The 17,453-nt window shown below is 40.2% G+C and overlaps 1 protein-coding gene across 1 annotated transcript in view; it reads right to left on the bottom strand.

The window, feature by feature from the left end:
• Positions 1-6,348: 6,348 nt before the first annotated feature.
• The window catches only part of ARHGAP15 (Rho GTPase activating protein 15), a 710,489-nt gene continuing 699,384 nt past the window's right edge, over positions 6,349-17,453 (bottom strand). Inside the window, exon 14 of the mRNA XM_049887125.1 lies at positions 6,349-7,542. Within this exon, the coding sequence (XP_049743082.1) occupies positions 7,359-7,542 (184 nt within the window). The 3' untranslated portion in view covers positions 6,349-7,358. The remainder of the gene's footprint in view (positions 7,543-17,453) is intronic.

The raw sequence follows: 17,453 nt of genomic DNA, 5'->3' as shown, positions 1-17,453 counted from the left end.
TTGTAATGTTTAAGTGCTTGTATTTATTTACTTTTCCTGAGTCACCATATGGTATAGTGGTTAAGGCAAGGCTGTCTTGAGTCTTATTATTTAGATTCAAATATTTGGTTGACACTAACTGCATGATCTTGGGTAACTTCCTGATTTCTCCCCTCAATTTTCCTCAAGTGTAATTAGAGATAAAATAGTATCTCTCTCCATAGATTTGTAACGATTTAGTAAAACAACACATACATAGTATAGTTCCTGGAACATAATGAACATTCAGTACGTGTTAGTTAATGAAAATTTCTATGACTCATTTCAGGACTAAATTTTTTTAAAGGTTCTCTGGGTGGTCAGAGAAGCAATATTGCCCCAGGAGAAAACCAGTTGCTGTTGGGTCATGTGTGTCAGAGTAGAGCTGTGCTCCATAGGGTTTTCAATGGTTGATTTTTTTTTAAAGTCAACTACCAGGTGTGGTGCAGTGAATTACTTAATATGGCCCTTCTATTTGTGACTTCTGCACAATGATTGGATTGGAGTATGCAAATAAGGTGCATGGCACCCTTGTGGGGTGGGACCATGTAAATAAGGTGTATGGAACCCTAATGAAGGGATTGGTCAGTTTTGTCATCCTGCTATGCTTAAAACGAGCCACCTCAGAGGCAGACAGGGGGACCTCACTACCACCAAGAAGAGGAGCCGAGAGTGGGGTGTGTCTTTTGCACTCAGGGTCCCTAAGCTGAGAAACTCCAAGACCCAGAAGACAGAGAGAGAGCTTTAACTCCGGAGATGGCGTGAGGCAGTGAGAAGCAGCGGCAGAGAAACGGCAGCAGCAGAACAATGAGACCAGTGTGAGATGGGCACGAAGCAAGGTGGTCTACAAAGCAAGGTGGTTACAGTAGGCTTGCCAACTCATGAAATGAGACAGCCGAGTGCCTTTGGCAAGGGGCTTCCTGGCAGAGTGGGGTGCCTCTGGTAACACTTTTAACACTTGTAATCATCTAAGATCTGGCTTGAGCATGACTTGGTCATGATTTCTTAAGAAGGTTATTGTTGAATGCCAAATTATTACCAGAATGCCAAATCATTACCAGAATACCAGAATCAACCCAAACCCCAACCCACAGTTCAGCCAGAAATGGGCCAGCAGTCCAACAGTGCTCTGTGCTTAGCAGTCATAATTAAGAGCAGCAAGTGAAGGTCACAAGAAGTCCAGTAGGATGATGCTCCGTAATATTGATTTCCATTTCTGCTGTCATTGTCTGAATTCAGACCTGAATCAAACCTATTACGGCAATAAACTTCTGGCTGGCAGTAGTGGCTATAATTTTTCCTTGCTTCTAACTCTACTTCATAATGTTATCGGGAGAATCTTTACAGTTTTGATAAAACCACTTCCCTGCTAAAAATCTTCGGGACCTCAAAGTGGACTATGGACTTAAAAAGAAACGTCTTGGTATGTCATTCGAAGCTTTTTAGAGTCAGATCCCATCCTACTTCTCATCTTATTCAGAAAATCATAAAGTTATTGTCAGCTAATAAACTGGAGACCCATGATCTACATCCTTGAGAAATAACTTACAGTTTTATGATGTATTACCTATTACAGCTTCCTTCTGCTGATTCCATGATCCGATTAGATTTTACAATCCAAGAGGCAAGATGAAGCAAGTACAGTTGTCCCTTAGTATCCCTAAAGGCTTAGTTCTAGGACCCCGAGACAGATACCAAAATCCACGGATACTCAAGTCCCTTATATAAAATGGTGCAGTATTTGCATATAACCTACCATATCCTCCTGTATATTTTAAATCATCTCTAGATTACTTATAATATGATGTAAATTTTAAGTAAATAGCCTTGGAGGTATTGCTTTGACCACTTCATTCCTTTTTAGGAGGCGTTTTTTCCCACAGAAGCAAAGGTTGCACACAAACAGCAAACGAACTCGAGGCAAACAATGCTCAAAAAATGAGCACTAGAGAGAGACTGAGGATCTGTGAAACTGTGGGAGGCTACAGCAGGGGATGCCGACACATCACTTCATTCGTGTGGATTCAGCATAGTTCTTAGTCCACGGCAAATTCAAGTTTGCTTTTTGGAACTTTTTTCACCCCAATATTTTCCATCGGCAGTTGGTTGAATCCTAGGATGCGGAACCCACAGATATGGAGGGCTGACTGCATTATTCTGTTTATGAAAACTGAGACCCAGATACATTAAACCATTTGCCCAGAATCTAAACAGTAAGCCCCTGTAAGTGCTTGGTCTGCTCAGTTTTCTCACCTTTCATATTGCTCTTGCTCATTCATGTATCTCCACGGTTTGCTTTATGCAGTCTGATTATCTGGGAAGCAGGCTTTGAAACAAAGAAAGTTTAACATGAAGGTCACAAAAATGAAGGCTTTGGCTGAGTTTTAACTCAGATGTGTTTTATTTAATGCCTTTAAAAATCAGGAGGTTTCATATAAGATTCTGAATTGCTAGCGTTTCCTGAAAGATCTGAAGATCTGACAATATTGTGCCCACATTTCCATACAAGCAAATGGGCTTGAGCTGAGTCGAAGCTGACCTTTTTGGATGGGCATTGAATTGGAGTTTCCCCAGCTGCCTCTACTTCACAATGCCTTACACCTGGCCCGCTGTATTCATTTATGTTACCTGCCAGGCCACAGTAAGCATTTGAGTTTGCAATCCTTTGTTTGATGAAACAAAACAAAACAAAACAAAAAAACCCATCTATTTTCTGAAGATAAACTGAAACATTTTAATTAAAGAAATATAATGTATTTATTACAGTTGAAGAAAGTCTTTGCTTTTTATATTAAGGTTTGAGTTTCCCAGGAGACAGTTGATATTGTTTTGGTTTTATTTCTCATTTTTTTGACAACAGAGCAATTTGACCCAGAACTCTTGGTAGCAGTCCTTTTGGATGAAAATCTTTGCACGGCCTTTTAATTAGGAATTGACAGGGTGATTAACTTATAATTCACAAAAATAAATGTGGAAAAGAGAAGTATAGGTCAATTTCTAGCTGTGTTAAACTGTAAAGATGGCACCGTTGGCAAGTGATTGTTTCCTTTTAACAGCTTTTCTAATTTTTCTTAATTGGATCCTTTGTTTTCTAATTGGATAGAGAGACTCATCATATGGCTTTCAGTTACTAGCTATGGCATGATGATCCTGTCATATGGCCACACGGAGTATTGACAGGCCCTCAATGTATAGGATGGAATAAATACCATCTCTAAGAAGCCTTTTCTGTGAATAAGACAGGAGGGCAACCTCCCAGGTCCTGGGGGAGTAAATACATGCTGAAATAGAATATACCAACTCGCTTGTTTTTCCAGGGAGACTGTTTTGGACACGTGTTTCCATTCTATAGTCTATGTTACAATTTGTTAAAACGTTTGCTCATGACAATATTAGAAAATGCTTTAAGAGTACAAGATTGTAATTGTATTCCTAGAAAATGTTGGTAATAACACACACACACACACACACACACACACACACAGAGGAGGAAACAATATTCTCCTCAACGTAGTTTGTTTCTCCATCCCACTAGTGAATTTAGAGATTCTCTTTTAAATCAAACTTATCACTTCCTTATTTAAAAAGCTCCATTGGAAAGGGCCACATAAACCAGAGACTACATCAGCCTGAGACCAGAAGAACTAGATGGTGCCTGGCTACCACTAATGACTGCCCTGACAGGGAACACAACAGAGAATCCCTGAGGGAGCAGGAGAACGGTGGGATATAAATCTTCAAATTCTTGTAAAAAGACCAGACTTAATGGTCTGACTGAGACTAGAAGGACCCTGGAGGTCATGGTCCCCAGACCTTCTGTTAGCCCAAGACTGGAACCATTCCTAAAGCCAACACTTCAGACAGGGATTGGACTGGACTATACGATAGAAAATGATACTGGTGAGGAGTGAGCTTCTTGGCTCAAGTAGACACATGAGACTATGCGGAAGCTCCTGTCTAGAGGCAAGATGAGAAGGCAGAGAGGGATAGGAACTGGCTGAATGGACATGGGGAATACAGAGTGGAGAGGAGGAGTGTGCTGACTCATTAGGAGGACAGCAGCTAGGAGTACATAGCAATGTGTCTAAGCTTTTGTATGAGATACTGACTTGATTTGAAAACTTTCACTTAAAGCACAATTAAAAAAAAATGAAAAAACAAAAACCTTCATTGGATCTCTTTGGACTACAAGATAAAATCCAAACATTTTATCATGGCTGACACTTGCCACCAACATCTTTTTTCTAGCTCCAACTTCCAAAATTGCATGGGATGCATTTTATTCTCTATTCACAAAGATCCTCACTTTTCCTTGGAGATGTTGAGCCTTTCACAATTCTGTTCTTGCCATTTCTGCTTCCTAGTAAGTCTTCTGCATTTCCTTTGCCTGGTAAATCTTACTCATTGGTCAAGGTTAAATTTAAAAAGTCATCTCCCTAGTGAAGCCTCAGCTGACTTCCCAAGGCACAATTCCTTATTTGATTCTATGTTAACATCTCTGTAATAGCTCCTGCTCATTCATTCATTAAAAAAACAAAACAAAACAAAAACCTCCTGAGCATCTGTGTGTATAGGTGCTGGACCCTGGGACTACATGGTGACCAAGATGGATGAGGTTCCTGATCTTGTGTAGAACTGTAACTGATCCTTAGGCAATTATCTGGACAGTGAAACTTATCTGGAACCATGAAAACAGTGAAACTACAGACCCTTTGCCGTCATCCAGTCGATTCTGACCCATATCACCCTCAGAGGACACAGTAGAACTGCCCTATTGGGTTTACACGGAGTGGCTGGTAGATTTGAACTGCCGAACTCATGGGTAGCAGCCATATCATTTAATCACTGTGCCACCAGGGCTACAGGAGGTAGGGATATTTGCCACGCTTTATATTTGTATCACTAGTGTCTAGAATTGTGCCTGGTTCAAACTAGGTAATTAAAAATGCTCATTGGTTTTTCATATCTTCTTGATGGAGAATATTGATGAGTTTCATAAAACTCTAACCTTTTATTGAGTAGACCTAGTATGCTTAACAGCGTGACTTCTAAACTTTAACAGTTGCTCTGACCATCGTTGAGGTCTTTGAGATGTTATGGGATCTAATGACCTTTTGGCTTAACCCTTTTTATGCCTTCAGTGTGTACGAGTCAGATCCTGTGATGGGCACTTTGGCTCAGGACCTTGGAAGGGTCTTTCCCCAGAGAAGGAACACATTCTCTGATTAAACACCCTTAGCAGGCAGGGACAGGACACAGCTGGGGTTTGAATCAGGCCAAATCCCATCAGATTGAAAATCAAGAAACTGGTGCTTTTGAAGTTTACAAATCTGGAAAGCTGCAGAGATAAGGGGCTGTGAGTGCCTGCTCAGAGCAGGTAAGGCCACTTTTCTTTGGCTTTTAATGTTGTTTTTCTCTGGCTGAGGCTCCCGTAATGACATTCAAGATGGATACGTGTGAAAAGATGAGATTTTAATCCTAGAACTGCTATATCTATTCCTCCCCCCTTCAAAAAGCGAAGTAATTAAAGGCTTGGGGAAGACATACTGGAGAATATGGAATGTCATGGGTATGAGGAGGACCTGAAATAGAATGTGGGAAATTCGTCTTTCAAGTCTCCATGTTTTCATCAAAGGCATCAGTACAACTTTATTTATATGAAGAGCTTCAAGCTAGCAAGTGTGTTAGCTCACTATTATCGATGAGTTTAGATCATGGGGTTTTGCCTCATGTGACTTTTCTTGGCTTTGTGGTATGCGTATATGTCCCACTTGATTTAATCACACTTCAGCCCTTTTTGTGGTTGCTTCTCTGCTCTTGGCCGCAAGCCCATTTATTGGTACCACTGCCAAAATGAAGACATTCAAGGCGGGCAAAGAAACCCTCTGCTTCCTTAGGCATCTCTGTGAATGCTGGAGTTGCAAGCACACTCTGGCTATCTCTTAAGCAGACACTCCCTCTCCCCCGTATATCCAATTTATCCAGACAGCCTATGCCTCTGAGCTCATTACTGCTCTCAATGTTTGCTCTTGGATCCGTGTTTCACGCGTTTTATTTACATGCTTTATTTTTCATTTTATGAACAAATCGATAACTGTACTTACTCTTTATCACACTGGATTAGTTTTATTTATTCCATTTCAATTTGATTAAAAAAGCTTTGAAACATAAGTCTACATTTTTATCAGCAGAACACTTTCACAAAACCCAGTATGAGATGTGTTCAGCTAGAACATACTTTTCAAAATAAAACAATGTTCGATATATTCTAGACAGTTACCTTTTGTTTATCCCTGACAACGGAAACCAACCATCAAATGGATAAACCAATTCAAGCCTAGTCAAGTAATCTTTAGGGCATATGAAAAAAAGCTTTAAAAAAAAAGTTCTTCCTAAATGGATTTAATGTAATTCTCCAATAAAGCATCCTCAGAAGCATAATAAAAATTCTACATAAAATGACATAGCCAGGGAATAGGAAGATGTACAGTCTGATGAAGATTCAAAATGGATGTTAACATTAAAAATGAGCAGTCACACAATTCAACTCCCGTATAACATGAAGACCAAAACAGCCGGCCACTAATTTTGCTTCTAATTTGTAAGATAGTATGTTTACAGGACTGCAAATATATTTATTAAAAATCATACTCAATGGCGAATATTTTGAACTGTTGCTTTTCTTGGGAAAAATTGCCATTCAACATGTTGTTTTTATCGCTTCCACTATATAGCACCGAGAATAGCTAGACTATATTTACACACACAAAAAATGTTCTTAAACGATGAAATATGTCTGTTTTGGTTGAGAATCTGATCTCCTTTATTCTATTTTAAAATTATTAGCTTCTGCCTTCCAACTTCTTTTGGTTCTACCCATGCACAAACAGGAGTGGGGACATGGGGAGACAGCGTGGGTAATAAGAAGGCACACGAGTGTGTTCACGTACCCACATTCTCAGCGGCTCTGATACCCACTCACACATCTACAGACACATACACAAGCACACACACAGTACCAGGGAGCAGCATTAAAGTGATCTTTTGGACATTTGCTGTACTCTGCACATTACTGAACAGCATGGGGCATGTATGCTCTGTGTCCAGAAGTGCTAGAAGTAACAGTGCTGAAGGGGTTAATGTAGAACGCATATAGGTAAATATTGTCAATTATTTTATTCAAATGTTTGGAACTTAAACACACAATCATCACTGAGTTTTCACAAAATGAGGCATCTGTCGCTTGAAAGGAAAAAAATATTTCAGAAATATGTTTACAGAAATGTAAAAATATTAGGCATCAAGACAGATGTGAATATATTCAGTAACTTGTCTTGTTGTCAGTCTTCCTCCAAGCCGAAGATCTTATTGTACTCGCTCAGCATGAGCTCAACTATCTGGTTTTGGTATACCATGTGTACTGCCATGTTCCCCATCTCATTTTCTGCTCGAAGAAGGGTAGGTCCAAATACAATTCCTAAGCCTTGTGTGGACATGAGGTTCTTGGAGGCTTTGGCCACTATCCTGTGGGGAGAGAAAAAAGAAATTCCATTGGAACTGGAAGTGAAATTATGGCTACTTTCGAATGATCAAGTTCTGTGTTCTTGAATTCTTATTCTTTTTTAAATTTTAATTTAAAGAAGAAAACGAATGGCAATGATTGGCTTTGGCACAACAGAGAAGGCAATACAAAAACAAAATAGTTCTAGAATGAGAAAAACAACAATTACCACAACGCTATTTAGTTTTCTATCTGTCACATTTTACTATACAGAAATGGAACCTATGCTTTTCAGGGAAGGATATATTTGCCTTGTCCAACTTTCTATCCACACAGTGTACAGTCACTGTAGGTGCTCAATAAATATTTGCAGAGTGAATGAATCAATACATTAGGCAGCAACAATTACTGTGGAGAGTTAACAAGATTTGAAGTGCTTATAGTCAATGGTGGAGATAGGTGATACATAAAATACAAAAGAATGCAAACATATAAACAGGACAACATATGCAGAATTAATGACAGAATGTAGCCATGAGGACTGAGAAAAAAAAAAAAATTAGTGATGAATGGGAAAAAGCATTTCCTGCAAATGTTAACTGCAATATATTTGCAGAGTAGGTATGTTCTGAGGCATTTAGGTGTATGGCAAAATTCTAAGTGTCTCCATTCATTTCGGAGAGCTGGCTTAGTTTACATGTCTGTAAAAGACAGAATCCTGTAGCATTTGCACAGGAAAAGAGTCTCGGAATCAAAGAAATCCTTTTGCTTGTGTGAGGACTGTATAGAGAGCTTGAATACCAACAAAACATTAAGATGTGGTTTTATTAATGGTAGCAACATGCCTGCCTCAACACAGAACTCCTAAAAAAGAAAATAAAGCCCCATCCTATAAATTAGAGACTCTAAAAAAAGAAAAAGAAAAACAAAAAAACCCTTGTTCTTACCACGAAGCCTCCTTGGATTGGTATACTGCTATTAAATCTAGCACTAGTAAGTTTAGTGGTGTTAAAGATACAGGAATGGCATAGGGATGGACAGGGTGCTAAGAAACACTAAACCCTGCACTCCTCCTGACATCTGACCTGTGAGAAATGTGAGTGTAGAGAATAAAGCAAGGCAAATGAATATTAGAAGGCTATGGGGTCTCGGGGCTCAGACCTTAGTTTGGAACCTTGGTGTGCTGACTGGACCGAAAGAAGACTCTTTTTGTCCTGTATGGGCCTATGTGGTGTTGAACAAGAGGCAGGAAGACACCATTGCTTATTTCCATCCCTTCACAAGCCTGAATCTCGTAAGTACCACTTCAGAGATCAAGAGGCCATGCCTTCTGTTTCCTGAAAAAGACCTAGAATGGCCAAAGCCACATGTGCACTGACTTGTGACTCCCCCCAGCACAAGTTCACTGCATGCATCATGGCCAGCAAAATGTACTTACCCGGCCTATATTAATAATAATCAACTATTGTACTAAGCACATGGGGTCGCCATGGGAAAGAATCGACTCAACGGCAACTGGTTTGGTTTTTGGTATATTGTTCCAAGCACTTTGTTTCCTTTAATCCTTCTATTATTAACCCCATTTTACAAATGAGAATAATGAGGCACAGAGTGGTTCAGTACCCTAAGTCACATAGGGCTGAGGTTCAAGCCCAGGCAGCCTGCTTCCAGAGCCAGTTGAAGCATTATTGTCATGGTGTCTGTTATGACTCCTGGGCTTCACAACTGGGCTGATTTTTACTCCACCATCCTCCATAGGGTTATAAAATCCTTCCGTAAGAGGGTCTGAATTTTTATTCTTCACTTTAGGATTGTGACTGACAGTTTGGCTACAGATTTATTGTGGGCAAAATGACTAGAATTTGGGTTAGATATTCAGGATATTCTGCCTCCCATTTTCACTTTTCTTCTGCTTTAAAAGGAGACTATTTGTACCTGTGAGCACTGTTGGCATGGCCACATTTCTGGAAAGGATTCTCATATTTTTAGAGTATCAGGGAGTTATCTGAGACTTCAAATTTAAAGTTTCCTTTGGAATATAAGAAGCTATGCCACTTTGCTATTGCATTTACCAGGAGTCTGTTGAATGATTTAAGCATCTTCCTGCCTGAAGTCAGGGCAAATGAAGTAGGCCTCTGCTTCCTTTTAACATGTTTATTTAACTTGGTTTAAGATTTCTCTTGAACCTCTTACAAATCTTATTATAAAAGCCATTCATGATTCACTGTGAAAGGAAAACAAGTTTTTCTTTTTTGGTTTTAAATTAAATATCTTTTTGTGATGCTAGCTCCTTCATTGACTTCAGCACAATAAAAAAAGAATTGTTAAAGGAAAATATGGAGAGAGACAAACATAACTAAACAATTTTCTGAGTACCTATTAGGTGAAAGTTGATTTAACAACTTTACCCATTGGCAGCAAAGGTCTAAGACGTTAAAATTTATCTAGCAGAGAATGGAACTCAAAGGGCACAGAGCATGGAGGAAGAGAGTATTGCAAGTATGAAAATAAGTGGACGATTCAGGGAATCTTGGCCAACAGAAGAGTAGAAGGATAGTAGGGCGTGGGGTCACAAAAGAATTACAGGAAAAAAGGATGATGTAAAGACAGATGGAGGATTGGTGATGTGTTTTCCTATTTAATAAAGGCTATAATTTCAGTAGAGCCCTTCTGGTACAGTGGTTAAGAGCTACAGTGTGCTAAGGCTGCTAACCAAAAGGCTGGCAGTTTGAACACACCAGCTCCTCCTTAGACACCCTATGGGGCAGTTCTACACCATCCTATAGGGTCGCTATGAGTCAGGTTCGACTCAACGGCAACAGATTTGGTTTTTTGGTTTATGATTTCCACGGAGCCCTGGTGGTGCAATGGTTAAGCAATCGGCTACTAACGAAAAGGTTGGTGGTTTGAACCCACTGACTGCTCCATGGACGAAAGATGTGGCAGTCTGCTTCCGTAAAGATTTATAGCCTTGGAAACCCTGTGGGACAGTTCTACCCTGTCCTATAAGGTTGCTACGAGAATTGATGTGACAGCACAAAACGACAACATAATTTCAGCTGGTGGCAGGAAGAATGAGATTTGGGATAGCTGAAAGCCACAACTGAGGCATATTCATAAAAATGATGCTAGAAATCAAGGAGGTCCATGAGCTGACAGGATGAGGACAGCCCTGGCTGTCAGGAGGATACGGTGGTAGAAGGTGGAAGCAGTCTGTAGCCTCTGGAGGAATTCAGGTGAGTGGGTGGTAGCCCAGCTCTTCAGTGGCTACCAGAAAAATGCAGCAAATGGGCTCAGGACAGATGGGGAGAACAAGAAGCTGAATGAGGCTAGTCTATTTTTCCATTTGCCAAGAGCTCTTTATATTTTTCCTGCTCAGCAAGGTCTTAGAATCCAGGGCAAGGCCAAATCTAGAGGAGGAATCAATTTCTGAGTTAAAAGGGGATTAACAGCAGGACCATCACCTGCCTGTCAGTTTGACATACTGTAGTGGCATGAGTGTTACTATGATGTTGGAAGCTATGCTGCTGGTATGTTAAATACCAGGACAGTCATCTATGGTGGATAGGTTTCAGTGGTACTTCCAGACTAAGACAGACTAGGAAGAAAGGCCTAGTGATCTACTTCTGAAAATTAAACCAAACCAGACTTGTTGAGTTGATTTCAATTCATAGTGACCCTATCGGACAGAGTAGAACTGCACTGTATGGTTTATAGGGTGGCCAAGGAGTGGCTGGTGGATTCAAACTGTGGATCTTTTGGTTAGCAGCCGAGTTCTTAACCACTGTGCCACCAGGGCTCCTTTTGAGGTCCACGAGTCACAATAGAATATTGTCTGATACAGTACTGGAAGATGAGCTCCCTAGGTTAGAAAGCACTCAAAATCCACCGTGGCCACGATAACGAAGTCCAGCATAGCAATGATCATGAAGATGGTGCAGGACTAGGCAGTGGGATTAGATGGTAATTAACAACAACTGAAGGAAGCTAGGAAACCCTGGTGGCGTAGTGGTTAAGTGCTACAGCTGCTAACCAAAGGGTCGGCAGTTCAAATCTGCCAGGTGCTCCTTGGAAACTCTATGGGGCAGTTCTACTCTGTCCTATAGGGTCGCTATGAGTCGGAATCGACTCGATGGCACTGGGTTTGGTTTTGGTTTTGGGTAGGAAGCTAGAGCTGTATGTCAGGGGCAAGATTTCTCAATGTTAGCTGGTGTGTCATAGAAGGGGACTCCTGTAATCGGTTTCTGTTTCCTAAGTTTCCTGTGGACAAATGTTCATTTTGTGCTTTTTTCCATGTGTAAATATAAAATATTGATGTCGTTTGTGTCATTTCTGTGTACACTTTCCATTTGATTTTAATAAAACCAGCTTTTACTTATGAGTGCTTTAAAATAATCTTGTTAAAAGTAAATTTTACTAAATAATACATAGGTTGTATTCTCATTATACTTAAAATATGCAGCTAAACAGTTTGGAATTTTTTCCCTAAATTGGGAGAGTCAAGTTACCTGTAATAGCTTTTAGAAAACTCAAGTATAGTTAAGTGAAGAAAATGTGGACATGCATTATCCGGGGCCCATGCTATTTTGTTTATACACTATTACAAAATGTGCGTGTGTGTTTGTTGTTGTTCTTAGCTGCTGTGGAGTCGATTCTGGCTCGTGTTGACCCCATGTGTTACGGAGTAGAACTGCTCCATAAGGTTTTCTTGGCTGGAGTCTTTATGGAAGCAAATTGCCAAGCCTTTCTTCTGCAGCACTGCTGGGTGGATTCGAACCACCAACCTTTAGTGAAGTGCAAACCATTTGCATCATCCAGGGACCTTGTATGTATAGAAACACACACACACTCACACACATATGCATGTTTTTATTTTTTAATGTTGGTAATTTATTTTCTGAATATTTACTAAACAGTAGTTGGTGTCAGAATTGACGGTGATGGCTTTTTTTTTTTTAAATTTTTTTAGTTGGTGTGTTGAGAAACCAATAAATCATTAGCTTAGAATAGATTCTAAGGATGGAGGACAGTTTGGGATGGGGTCACTAACCACAACCAACTATGTGGTTCATCTAGACAGATAAATATATTCTCATAACCAAACCAAAACCAAACCCAGTGCCGTTGAGTCGATTCTGACCCATAGTGACCCTATCAAGGTCCAAACTGGATTAGATACTTTTCCAATAGACAGTGGGGATAGACTTTTCTAGCAAAGAAAGCCCTGAAACTGGGGATGTCTGGGAGAACTTATTAATGACACTTTAAACTACACTATTCAAATGCGAACTTACTTACTCCCTACCTCGTTAGACTGCTAAATAGTTAAGTGGCTGGTTCAGGACCACACCAGAAGTCAAGTGCATTTTCAAAAATAAGGCTTGAATACTATCCTGAAAAATTATTTAAATCTCAGTTTTTACCGCAAATCAGTGGATATCATAATTTCTTCTCTCACTAAGGGGACCAGCTGAACATAGCAAGTGCCGTTATTACCGAAGGCTTCAACTGTTAAAACATATGTAGAAGAGAAGCACAGCTATTGAAAGGAATAAAAGCCCTGTATGGAAAAAAGAGAATTCAATCTAGTATCTAAGATGGAAAAATCTCCAGAACAATAATAGCTGTACTTTCAGTAGCTTAAGCTGCAGTTGAATTGTATTGTCAGAAGGGAACATCTGATTCAGAAACCAAATAAATTTTTACCATGGGTTTGGCAGTCCCTCCAAGACAGCTTTCACTAAAGTGAGTTCTGCAAAGCAGTACTTCTATGAAATGCTTTACACACACACATATGTACACAATATTCCAAAGTGAAATAAGTTTTGGGGAAAACTGTGTATTATTTTCCCTTCTTGGAAGTTCACAATCCACAATAGTGTAATTAATAAAGGCTCTGAAAAGTCCTGCAGAAAAAACCCCTGCTAATCTTTGTCATCTCTTCCCTAATTTACTTGAACACTGAGCGCCTTTCCTGAGCAACATATTTCTGGCAAGAGCTGAAAAAAGTGATATACAGTTTACAACATGAAAGGGAGAAGAAATGTCAGAGCTACTTTTTGTCAGGCCCAAATGGAAGAAGCAATGATCAGTCAATTTAAGATTATTTTAGAAACAATCTATTATCCAGTGCTACAGATGTTGGACCCCAGACAAAAAAAAATCCTCATAGTCTTATGCTGGGTAAGTTTTTCCAAAAGTGAGCTGAATCGCTAACTCAAAGAAATTTCTTAGTTGAGCAAAATCGCAGCCAAGTGACTCAAAATGAAAGAAAGCTTTACTATAAAACTAATGCTGAATTAAGAAGACCAAAGCATCTAATAATAGTCCAGCTCCAAACAGATACATGAATGCAAACTTCCCTTTAAGTTTGTGCTTTTCTGTTACCATAGTGACTTGCCAAGGAAGTTGAAAGCCACATAATTGCCTGTAGGACAAGGCTCATGGAGGTGTATTAGAAGCCTACCCCTGCCTATCTGTGGAATGCTGTGATTTTCCAACACACATCACTTGAGACCGGTTTTGACTTGAATGGGGAAAGTGCGGTGGCAAATATGTTCCTGCCATCAGGTCACACCTGGCTTACAAAATGTAGCTCATCCATTGCATGTAAGATGTTAATTTTGACTTTGGCCACTTAACTGAAGAGAGGCTGTTAAAAATAGTATAACGAATTTTCAATATGCTCAACTTATGTTTCTTATGTGCTCTAACTATTTTGGGGGGAATCCATGCTAACCATATGCTTACCTACCCTCAATTTGCACAAACTACATTGCTGTTTATACTGGCCCTTTTATACGATCGGGACTTAGACGATGTTCTGCCTTATCCCTTGAAGTCGTGTTCGCGTGTTGGAAAAAAAACTTCAAATATTGCAGAAGAGCATTCACATACATTTTTCCATTTAGTACGAATGTGTTTCAAGGTGGTCATTTACAGATAATTCTGCCATTTTTATACGTTAATGTATAAATCAATTGGTATAAACTAATTAAGTCTTCAGTTTTATATCTAAAATATTATTTCATTATTTTCCAAAATAAGTTAATGATCATCCTAAATGGAAATTATTGCTATATCATGATATTTCTGCTTTTCAATAATATTTAAAGCCATGCATATATAATCCTCTCAAAGCATGTTATAAAAAAGGGGCTTTATGTAGCAATTGTATCTTTGTAGCCAACATGGCGTGATTCTTAGCATTTACTGAACACTCTCTTTGCATTGATTTCAATGCAGAACATTGAATCATTTTCAATTATTCACTTGCTTCATATTTTTATTGATTGGCCAGTATAGAGATATTCTAAAAAATCTTTGAGGTAATATTCAGAATATTTAATTAGTTATGAGAACTGGTAAAGTGAAAAAATGAATAACCCATAGGTTTAAAAACTTAATGGCTTATTATATGTATTCTGTAAGGTGACAACCACAGAAAAATGTGATATCATAGGCAATCCCCTTGAACAGTAAATAATAGCAAAAAGGTACAATAACAATAATTACTATTTTTGAGTACCAAAAAAAAAAAAAACCTGTTGCCACTGAGTCGATTCTGACTCACGGCAACCCCACGTGCTTCAGAGTAGCACTGTGCTCCGTACAGTTTTCAGTGGCTATAATCTTATGGAAGAAGATTGCCAGGACTTTCTTCCGTAGCACTGCTGGGTGGATTCAAACTGTCAACGTTTTGGTTAGTAGCCAAATGCAAACCATTTGCATCACTCAAGGGCCCGCTGGATACCTAGCATGTGGTAATCGCTGTGTTTCAAATATATCACAATTTTCAAAGGCAGATTCAAAAATTAACTTCCATTTCTTTTTTTCTAATTGTAAATAATACGCTGTATTAGTCAAAATTTGAAAAGTTTAGAGAAGTAAAGAAAGTTAATGACAACAACAAAAAGCCACTGATAATCATAACTCAGTGTAGCCACTTATTCATTCATAAAAATCTACTGAGCAACTAGTGTGTGTTGGATGCTGTTCTGGGTGCTGGGGATAGTGCAGCGAGCAAAACACACAAAGTCCCTTCTCAGATGAAGCTTATGTTCTTGTGCAGGAAGCAGATCACGAACAATATGCTGAACATTATATAACCTGAAGTCAGGCGCTGAAGTACTTCAACAAAAACTAGAGAAGAGACAGCAGTGGTCTTTCCACTAACCCTGGGAAGCTTTTGAAAAATACTGATGGCCTGGATTCCAACCCCCAGAGATTCTTATTTATGCAGTATGGGCGGAGCCTGGCTACTGGTATTTTAAATAGTTTCCCCTTCTCCCCATAATTCTAATTAGCAGGAGGTGTGAGAAATGCTACACTGGAGCAGACAGGGTACTCGGGGAAGGCCTCTCTGAGGAAGAGACGTTTGAGCAGAGACCAGCATAGGTTCACGTATCAGGAGAAAGGGAATTCCAGGAAGAGAATAGTAGGCACACAGCCCCAGTGGCAAGCGAATGCTTGGTGGTGCTACGGATAGAGGGACTAAGGAATGAAGGGAAAGAGATAGGAGACGCTGAGGGGGCCTGTGGGTCATGGTAAGTATTTGGGATTTAATTCTAAGGGTGACTGGAACTCATTTTTGAGTTTTGAGCAGGAGGGTGACACCACCAGCATTTAGGTGATATAAATGTGTATGTATATTTTATTTATGTATACATATCTGAGAAAACATTCTTTATGTTATTCTGTATCCAGCATTTTTCACTTCTATTATGAGTAATTCTCATGTCTTAAGTATGTGTCTTAGTTATCTAGTGCTGCTATAACAGAAATGCCCTAACTGGGTGGCTTTAACAAACAGAAATTTATTTCCTCACAGTTTAGGAGGCTAGAAGTCCAAATTCAGAGTGCCAGCTTTAGGGGAAGGCTTTCTCTCTGTTGGCTCTGGAGGAAGGTCCTTGTCTCTTCTGCAGGGCATCACCGGGAGGGTTCTGTCATGTAGACTGCACCCTCTGACACTGTCAGAGGGGGTGACACCAAAATGATCATAGGGTCGGTGACAGCAGCAGTGGTGGTGGGCTGACCAGTGCCACTGGGAGAGGGGCTGCCAAGATAGTGGCATTCCCCACCCTCCTCCCCCGCAACCCCATCACCCCACCAATCACTAGGGTTGGTGTCACCCAGTGTGGTAACTTGTCACTGCCCCCCCCACTCCCCCAGTTGCCGTCACGGTCAGAGTGTGGGCAGCAGGGTCGAGAGAAGGGTCTACGCCTTGGCCAATGGGAGAGAGGGGGAGCCAAAGGGGAGCAGTGGAGGGGGGGTGGGGGGCAATGCCAGGAGGGGTGGGGCTGCATGGCACAGCACTAGTCCCTGCACAGTGATAGGGCATGACAGGGTGTTCTGCCTACCATGGGGGAGTATACTGCTCGCTGGCCGGCCTGCTCACCCCAGTAGCTGGGGAGGGTGACAACATGAGTTACTGCACTGGGTAATACCAACCCTAGTGATGCCACTACTCTTCTGAGCTTCTGCTCCTGGGCAATCTTCATGTGGCTTGGCATCTCTCTTCCCCCATCTCTGCTTGTTAGCTTGTGTTTAATCTCTTTTATATCTCAAAAAAGATTGACTCAAGATACACCCTGCACTAACCCTGTCTCATTAACATAACAAAGACAACCCATTCCCAAATGGGATTATAACCACAGGCATAAAATGAACCAAACCAAACCGACTGCCATCAAGTCGATTCCAACTCATAATGACCCTACAGGACAGGGGAGAACTGCCCCATAGTGTTTCCAAGGCTATAAATTTGTTTTGGAAGGAGATGGTCAAATCTTTCTCTCAAACCACAGGCATAGAGGTTAGGAATCTCAACACACATATTTGGGGGACACAATTCAATCCATCACAGTATGTAGTATACCTTATTTAGCCGTTGCCTTATTATGGGACAGACCCTATGATTTTTTATAAAGGAGGC

The sequence above is a fragment of the Elephas maximus genome, chromosome 6, assembly GCF_024166365.1.
Source record: "Elephas maximus indicus isolate mEleMax1 chromosome 6, mEleMax1 primary haplotype, whole genome shotgun sequence".
Classification (NCBI taxonomy): Eukaryota; Metazoa; Chordata; class Mammalia; order Proboscidea; family Elephantidae; genus Elephas; species Elephas maximus.
The sequence above is the reverse complement of the archived record's forward strand: the minus strand, read 5'-3'. Positions and strand labels throughout refer to the sequence as shown.